Source organism: Ascidiella aspersa, chromosome 7 (assembly GCF_963924565.1).
Source record: "Ascidiella aspersa chromosome 7, kaAscAspe10.2, whole genome shotgun sequence".
Lineage (NCBI taxonomy): Eukaryota > Metazoa > Chordata > Ascidiacea > Phlebobranchia > Ascidiidae > Ascidiella > Ascidiella aspersa.
In genome coordinates, this window is record NC_139453.1 from 22,871,938 (window position 1) to 22,881,499 (window position 9,562).

The 9,562-nt window shown below is 35.8% G+C and overlaps 1 protein-coding gene across 1 annotated transcript; it reads right to left on the reverse strand.

Annotated features, from left to right (window-relative positions):
* Positions 1-2,032: 2,032 nt before the first annotated feature.
* LOC146138383 (endoplasmic reticulum lectin 1-like) lies at positions 2,033-9,238 on the reverse strand. The gene is made up of 6 exons (XM_083393558.1): positions 8,535-9,238; positions 4,519-4,662; positions 3,769-3,865; positions 3,235-3,400; positions 2,752-2,908; positions 2,033-2,356 (listed from the first exon to the last, which is right to left on the reverse strand). Exons 1-6 carry the CDS (start codon positions 9,207-9,209, stop codon positions 2,114-2,116), a joined length of 1,482 nt encoding a protein of 493 aa, XP_083249684.1. The 5' UTR covers positions 9,210-9,238; the 3' UTR covers positions 2,033-2,113.
* Between the last annotated feature and the right edge of the window lie 324 nt (positions 9,239-9,562).

Consider the following 9,562-nt stretch of genomic DNA (forward strand, 5'->3'; position numbering starts at 1 on the left):
AGAGGGGCATTTCCATTTCATACGCTACGACTTGTGCTATGTGGAACAATTAAACTGTTGATTCTGAGTCTCGCGTTTGAACAAGGTCATGGACGCCACAAACAAGACTTGGACAACTAGATTTATTTAAATTAGTTTGTAATCAGAATTAGACACCGGTAATTTTATTTTTTTTACTAATAAGAATGTGAATAGTAAGTATTTACGTGATAATTTTTACATGTTTCAGCATAGTCTATATGCTTTTTATTCTGTAAAAATCACCTACAAGTGGTTCCCATTAAAGACAATTAATTGAAATTCTTTGGTACGACTTGGTGACAAAAAAGGCGTCGGACATAGTCGCATTTTTGGTAAAGTCCAAACTAGATTAGAACTAGATTTACAGTACATAAGCAATTTAAAAATAAAATTAGATTTATAATTCGTCTATTTTTTGCTATAATTCACTGAATAAGGAAACTAGGTTTGTCAAGCTGTCCAAACCTGCATCTTACCTATACTTTTCACATTAAAAAATGCAAAATAATCTCAAACTAAATACATGTTAATACGTTTCGGAGGAATCTCTTTCGACAACTGCATTTCGGGGCTTCGTGCGAGCGTTTTCTCTTTCGAAAATAAAAACAACATTTAAGTGAAAAGGGGTGTATATTCTAATTTTTGACTACTTAATAAACGATAACATTTCATTCGCTTTTAGAAAGTATGTTTGTTACATATTTTGTTATGTGACGTTTGGCCAACACCTGGAGAACTCAAGCTGTTTTAAAAATTCACATATTACCTTCGAAAAAATTACTAGGATGAACGTCCATTTGGTAATTAAAAACAAATATGATATTTACCAATTGCCTAGTCGTGTATTGCGGGTAAATTTCAATTTACAACAGTAATGTTGTGTAAAAAGTGTAGGCCGAATTTTTTTTTGCTCTGCCGTATAAGCTGGAAAAGTTTGGAACATTTCGCGCTTCGCGTGCTGTAGTGTTACATTCGCTCGCAAGTTCGACAAGAGAACCGAAAGTTTTTTATCATGGCGTCATGGGATTACATAACTAAAAGATTCCATTTATTTTTGTGCAACTTGAGGGCATTAAAAAACAAGCACTTGGTTAGGAAAAATACTTTATAAGAATTCGAGTCAACCTACCCGTACAACTTATCTTGTTGCATTTATGACATTTGGCTTTGTAATTTCTATTAACTTTCTTATGCGACAAAACAGTTTTTTTAGTAAACGGCAAGGCCCGCAACATAATGGTCAACAACATTGTCAAACTAGACCCTGCATACAGAAACCTTAATTTAACTTTATAGGTTAGGTCAGGGTGGTCCAAATCCAGGCCCGCGGGCCACATGTGGACATCATTTTTCGTGGCCCGCGAGCACTGTGAATTATTGATTTTAAACATTTCACGCCCTCGTACGGATGTAACCTTATGTTTGTGGCCCGCAAAGAATATGCAAGAAATATTGTGGCCTGCGATGCTGTCAACCTTGGACCACCCTGGGTTAGGTGATAAAGGACCAAAAAAAGCTATTGGAAATATATTTTTCGCCCACAAAATTTGTTTTTTCTGTCAAATTGTACCTTCAACCGCGAAAAGACAGGGCATGCAGTTGTTCAGGGATATTTTACGACTAAAAATAGAACGGCATGACTGAATAGCAACATAAATAATTGAAACAAAACTATGGATTTAGAATCCTACCACAGCCAGTATAAAGAAAAATGCGTAAAAAAAATGCGCACCAAAAACGTAACACCATGGATAGGTTAGGAATTGTTTAGTTCAGTGGTCGGCAAACTGTGGGCCGCAGAGCCATTTTTTATGGGCCGCGAGTTACTTTTGAATACCTTAGTGTAATACTTCACCTTAAAAACGAATATATTCTGAATCAGCCACTGTTTTCGTACTGGTTTACATAGTGGGCCTTCAACAGCTCTCAAAAGAAAACTTTGGGCCGCGACAAAAAAGTTTGCCGACCACTGACTTAGTTAGACGAAGAATTAGCAACAACAATTATCCCGTTTTGCGACTTTCCTATTTCACAACCGTGCTGTGGTAGGATACTAAACGACTTGTAATCAACAACGAAAGGCAACAAAACTCTACGTTGTAATCAGAAGCCCGTTTTCATCGGCGGAATCCAGTAAATCGCAAACGATTAGCGACTCGATGCCAAGAATGTATTGGCAGGTCGTTGGTTCCAGGAGGTACAGCGACACCGCGTGGGGACTAGCGGCGTCTTTTTTGCACTTTAGGCGCACTACCACCTGCCGGGGTTTCCCCGTCTTGTCGCAGACGTCACCGTTGCTGTAGAAATGCTGGACCGTGGTTACGACCTCTTTGCCCTAAGCAGCACAATAAATGTCCATATTTAGTGGGCAAATTATTTTAGAAGCAGCGTTTAGGGAAAACTACTATGAGTAACAAAACTGAGTGATGTTGTTTGTTGGGTAAAAGGGCGATAGAGCTAAACATGGTATGAAACGATACAAATCAAGTGTACTGCCATATTACACACTTTAAGCGTGGTTGTTTAATTTAATTGGTTATAAACTATCTTTAGCAGTGATTCTAAACTTCGTATCTTGCAGCGCGTTTGCAAAATCTAGATTAACTGAATTACTGAAAGCATATAGTACCGCAGACAAGTTAAATTCGAAACTGAATCGACACAAAGTTTAAAAACCTCTGATATACAGCTTTACAAAACTGGGATTATTTCCCAGGCTTTCTAACTTACATTTTTATTTTTTTGCGAAATTTTTGGTTTGGATGACTTCTCTGCGGCCCAGAGTAGGTGAATATCCTTATTCCATTTTCCAACGACCACAGTTGTCCTACCAAGCTTTACATCATTGTGGAATTGGTGTACATGCTTTCCATAGCAAAACTCATATCTAAAAATTATAAATAACAAGACAGGACATAATATTATACAATCATTACAAATTTTAGTGTTATAAAATTTGAACTTTTGTTCTACATTTTGAAGTGTTGGTTTCCAACAAAAATTTCACAAAATTGTAACAATACAGTTTTAGGTTTACTTAACGAGTCAGGCAGTACATAAAATACTCCACCCCTATATGAGTCGATGATCTACATATTGGTAAAATAACAAAAAGCAAGATTTTGCGATTTAGAATTGATAACTTTTCGGAATAAGATGATGTAGGCTAATCTTTATTTGTTTTGCATAACAGTTGAAAAGCAAACCACCTACCTCCACCACCCTGAACCCCCAGTAAGACAGAAAGTTCCAGCAAGAAAATCATTCAATAAAGATTTATCAACAAGTGGCGAGATGACAGACTCATCGATTCGTCTAAGGTCATTTTTGACAGGTACATCGCTCTTAACTGTTGTTGGTGATGCTTTGGGCTTTGGCTCTAAAAATATTTAAGTACTATCTTATTGTTCACTTGAGAAAATTTCTGAAAGATTGGATGAGTAAAAGAAGATAAAAATGTCCCCAATTTATTCAAAACTTATTAGACCTATAATAATATGAAGAGACCTAAAATTGGTCAAAAAACATCATTTTTATTTTTACAAATCAACCGGTCTTCGGATATTTGTTCTTTTAAGAACATGAAAAATAAGCATTGTTGGTGATGCTTTGGGCTTTAGCTTTAAAAAAATGTAAGAAAGGGTATTGTTGACTTGAGCATGTTTATGAAAGAATAAATGAGTTCTGTATATAGAGTTAAACAGACATAACTGAATCAGGATATTTATCAAGAGAAAAATGTCCGACCTTCAAGAGATTCTTCAATTTCCCTGAAAGCTTTGGGCTTCTTTGGGGAATCCCCAACAGGAATACACTGAATGTCATTTACTCCTTTTTTCTCCACCTGGCAAGGAACAGAACACATTGTCAGTTTATGGATTACAATTAGGTTTAGAAGTCACAATTACAACTATAGTTTCACTAATTCTTATCATTAAGATTTTTTTTTAATTTAATAGACTGGATTTTAGCTGTAGATTTGCGCGTGAGTTTGCTTAAATCAACAGGTGTTTTTAAGATTAATTGTATTCTAACGTAACTTTGTAACGTCATGCTAAAAATTTTCTTTCTACAATCCAAACAAAAATCATGGATCCTTCCCTGTTTCTGTAGGGCCTTTAATAGATCTGGAAAAAATATTTTGGGCCGGTGACAAAAAAGGATTGACAACCACTGATTTAAGTGACAAATTTGTGCTAATATGTTGTGTATAAACATATTGTGTTTACGATGACAGGGTAAAAGTAACAATGGTATAAACAGGACTTAGTGTTGGAGGCAACTTGCCTATCAATATTTTTAAACTCCATATCAATTTAAGTTAATTTTTTTTAAGTTAATGTGAAAAAAGTGTCATGCATACATGAGATGGTTACAAATTTTCGAATTGCAAAACATATCACCATTATTTAAAAATTTAGCCTGTAGATATATTAGGTACTCATTGCTGCATTATACACATTCTTCTTGACATAACAAGCCTAAACACATGCTTACGTTATACTGAGGTACAGCACACAGATTGGGAGATAGGACAATCAGTTCATAAACACAAGAGCTTATTTCACTGATGGATAGTATCTCATTATGTCCATCTGGTTTGCAAATGTACAAAATGGTGCTGTGACGATTTAAGCCGCTCTGCAAAACAACATGTGTTTTCTATATTGAAACACCTAAAAGATAAATTTAACAAAACATTACCATAGGAAAATTATATGAATGGGAAAAGATGAAACTTAACTAGTGAGTTCTTCAAACAATAACAAAAGTGCATAGAAAAATTTATAGCATAACAAAATATAAGTATAAATGTAACATATATATTTTAGCGAATAAGAGGGGCTGTAGTTATGAGTAATAATATACACTAAGAATATACAGGCTACAATAAACACTTGCACAATTTTCAGCTGGTAAAAAACAATACAAATAAAAAACACTAGATGGGGGTGTGGTTGTAGTATATTTTTCCATAGGGCATATTTTCAGGGTTTAGTTTATATTTATATGGGCCGAAAATTTATTTTCGGGACATATCTTGTTTTTGCCGTTATTCTTTTTTGGTTTCCTATGGTTTCCTATGGTTTCCTATGGTTTCCTATGGTTTCCTATGGTTTGTTTCAGACCGAGTTTTGTCCGAAGCTTTATAGAAAAAGTAGACATCGTAGAACCTTCAAATTTTCAGACATGGCGTAGAGTGGTATGTAGGTGCTTTGTAAAAGTTTATGAGGCTGCACTCCCAGGGGCCTTTGCTTGGGGGGTAAAAACCTGAAATATTGCGTTTTAGCACTTTGTAGCTAACGACAGCCATCTAGCAGCAGAAAAACTTTCATACAGAATTCGTTCATATTCGCTTGCTTTGTCCAGCTCGCGTCGCGACGAGGCGGCTGCTGGCATCCCTGCTGCGCCCTATTGTCCCGCGCGTGCAACAATTGTGTTGGAAGTGGCTTGCCTAGTAAAACTATGCACATGCGACTTGCCTTTCATAAAGAGGCCTCTCTAAGTAAAAAAACCTATTGCTCTTACAACACAAAATATTTTACCACCGCAAATTTAAATGCGAATCCTACAGGCAGTGTACACATCTCTGTTAGCACATGTTGTAATTGTTGCACCATTCAAACATATCAACACCAGGTCTAAGCAAATATAATTATACAAGGGCCGCAACAACAAAAAGCTTAAGTTTAACGCATTCTTAACGACGACGTTACAAAGCTACGTCATAACATGGCGTCATAAATAAATAAATCTTGCGTTTATTGGATTTAAATTGGCAAAACTTTCAATATAAAACGTGGCTTATTAGGCACATAAACGTGTTTGCATATTGCTCAAAACTACAGATTTAAACTCTGTTTCAACAGTGATTGCTCAGACCAAGGCATGGTAAAAATTTACACAGTAAAAGTTGGAAAAAGTATAGCAAACCATAGACGTTAAATCATTTAGAGAGAATAAAAATATTGACTTTTTAAACATGCTAGCTGACCAAAATGTAATAACATGGCCGTAAGCATTATCTACGTAAATTTTTATTGATCAAATGTATGTTTCGATCATTTGCCAAAATCTACGCCATATTTGAACCCCCTTCGCTTCAAAGCCATAAGTTATTATATTATTATACACAACTTATAATTGTGTGTAGATATGTTGGATTGGAGTAACATACAGAACAGGTGCAAATAGCAAATATTCTCCAAATACGATGTTTCCAATATTCTCCAAATCGTATTTCATCGTATTGTCGCGGTAATACACAAAGAGGTAAGGCCGTGAATAAAGTTTCACCCACCGTACAATTAACGGAGGGAAGCATTTCGAGTAGGGATGTTCAAGGCAGAATATCGGCGACACATTTATAATGCTTGCTTTAAATGCGGCGTCAGCATTTTTTGGGGCGACCAATTACTTCGCGATAAGCTTCGCCTAATAATTAAGTGTCAATAGGGTGTATTTACCGCCGCAAGTTTAAATGCGAAATCTTAAGGCAGTCTACGCCTCTCTGTTAGCACCTGTTGTGCATCTTGCTCCAACCAGCATACCAACATCAGGCCTAAACTTATCTAGCAAAACTTTCGATTTAATAGTTTGCGTATTAGGCACGTAATAGTGTTTTTCATATTGTTTGAAACGACAGATTTAAAGCCTGTTTTAACAGTGATTGCTCGGACCAAGCTATGGTAAAAAATTACCTAGTGAAAGTTTGCAAAAGTATAGCAAACCATAGGCGTTAAACCATTTTTAGTCTTTAAGAGAATGATAATATTTGATTTTCAAACACGTAAGCTGGTCAAAATTGAATAAAATAGCCATATGCATTATCTAAGTAAATTCTATTTATCAAATATATGTTTCGATCATTCCCCAAATTCTACGCCATATTTGAACCCCTTTCGCATCAAAGGCATATTTTAAGTGGGGAAGTTTTCGGCCCATATCTGTTTTTGCTTGCAGAAACAAGTTAAGGAAAATGAAAAACAAAATATATAATATAAAGTACACAATACAAAATATTAAAAAAAAATTTAAAAAAAAAAAAATTAAAATAAAGTAAAAATTGAAAATAAACACTAAGCCCTGAAAATATATCCCCTGACAAAATATACAACAACCGCACCCCCGTCTAGTTATAAATTTAGTTTGTTTTTTTTTCAGGGGGGGGGGAGAGAGATTGTGGACCATTATAAATAGCGTTGTTTATTAGGGTTGCTTTCAAATATTATTAATTTAACTTTGATTTGTGGTTTAGTATAAACATTGCCTGTTCTTTTATTTCCTTTTCTGCAAGCAAAAACAAATATGGGCCGAAAATCACCTGCCTTAACTTATGTCTCAGATACGAAAGGGGTAGTTGCCAGGGTTTAATTTTCTTATACGTTAGTTTGGTAAAAACTCTGCAAAATTAATTTTAGAATCGTTTTGAAATCAAAATATTTTATTCATTTATTATTTTTTTTTTTTTTGCCGCTTCAAAACAAAAATTCTATTTCCCAGACAGTGACAAACTGGCACTTGACGCCTGAAAGCTTTACCTTCAAGAAAATTTACAGGCTTTTTTAACTGATGATTCAATCTGGCAACATAGTTCACGAACGTCATATAAATGAAGTTTCGAGCAATGCCTCCCTGCTTTACGATGGATGAAACTTCATTTTATACTGGCCTTGCCTCTTCATGTAATACCGCAATAATAAAGGCAAGGTATTTGGGAAATGAAAGAGAAGTGTATTTGATAAAAAATTTATGTAGATAATCCGTGCGGCCATGTTATTGAATTTTGACGAGGTAACTAGTTTAAAAAGCAAATATAATAATTCTCGTAAAATTATTAAACGCCTATAGTTTGCTATGCTTTTGCAAATTTTGCTCGGTAATATTTTACCCTGGCTTGGTCCGCATTCAGCTTATGTTTTGCTTGCTGCGGCCCTTGTACAATTTCATTTTGTTTAGGCCTGGTGTTGATATGTTTGATTGGAGTAAAATGCGCAACAGGTGCAAATAGAAAGGCGTACACTGCCACCAGATTTCGCATTTATATTTGCGGCAGTAAAATATGTTGTTTTGTAACAGTAGTAGGTTATTTTACGAAGTGAAGCCTCTTTCTTAAATGCAAGTCGCACGCGCCCAGTTTTACTAACGCAGCCACTTCGAACAATGAAGCGCAGCATGACGTCAGCAGCCCCTTAGTGCAACAAGTTTTTTGCCGCTAGGTAGGAGTAGATAGCTACAAAGAGCTAAAACGATGACGTCACAATATTTTAGGTTTTTGGCCTCCCAGTCAGAGGCCCCTAGGGGTACAGCCTCATAAACCTCGACATGGCACCTTCATACCATTCTACGCCATGTCTGAAAATTTGAAAGTTCTACCATGTCTACTTTTTCTATAAAGCTTCGGACAAAAATCGGTCTGAAACATGCCATAGGAAACCGAAAAAGAATAGCGGCAAAAACAAGATATGTCCCAAATAAATTTCCGGGCTATATAATTAGTGTAATATGTATACCTTTAAATCACAAGGCGTTCCATCTTTCATTTCCACAGGGTAGTATGGTGTTTTCACTCCATCAATCACCTTCGTTGGAATCTCATTTTGAGGGATTGGCCATTCACCAGGCTCAATCATAACCCCATCCTTATCTATTTTATCGTTTAACTTTCCTAGAACATACTCTGTGGTCTTGACATGCGCTCCCTTGTCATCGGTATTGTCCATAACAATTTTTTGGCCGCTTTCTGTTTGCAGAACGATTTTATTTTTCTTGTCACTTTTACCGCTTGTGCTTACACGTTCTTCATGATACTGTCGAATTTGTTTCCCATGACACAACTCGTAAGTCCAGTAGGGTTCATACCGGTAAGAACAAATGGAGTTTTTAAATATTGGGGCGAGAACTTTGTGCGGTGAAGTTTCACTAGCCATGCCATCATCGTTTTTCAGAGAATCCGCTGTGATTTTGGTTGGGATTGTACAGCTATATTGCTCATTGTTTGCTGACGTGATGATAAAAGAATCATCGGGGCTGTACTCATGCATTGGCGATTCGATACTCTGGGAAGTTTGAGCAGCGCTGAGCCAGTTTATTCTGTACATTATGTCGTCTTTAAGTGGAGAAAAGTGTTGCCCACAATTGCCAGTGGTAAAGTAGAATAAAAACATAAAAAGCACATTTTGATCCATGATATTTACAAATTCTCTATATGATGAAAATAGTTAAAATTTTGAATTAGGCATTTTTACTCCATTTATTGCAAAAGTTAATATTTATTGTAATTTTTGCAATTTTTTCTTTATTAAAGAATATAGATCATTCTTAGTATTGCGGTAAAAAGTTATTTTCAAATAATTTATCATGCATAAATTTATTTTTCGTACAAGCCACCAAAAGATTTACGCTAAAATTTTTGGGGCTAAAGTGCTAGGTCAAAATGGGGCGATACCAAATTTTGTTTTTGGTAAATTGATTAGGCCGGCGATATTCCACGCCAAATGACGTCACTGGCGTGATTTTTGGACAAGCATTCGATGCCAAA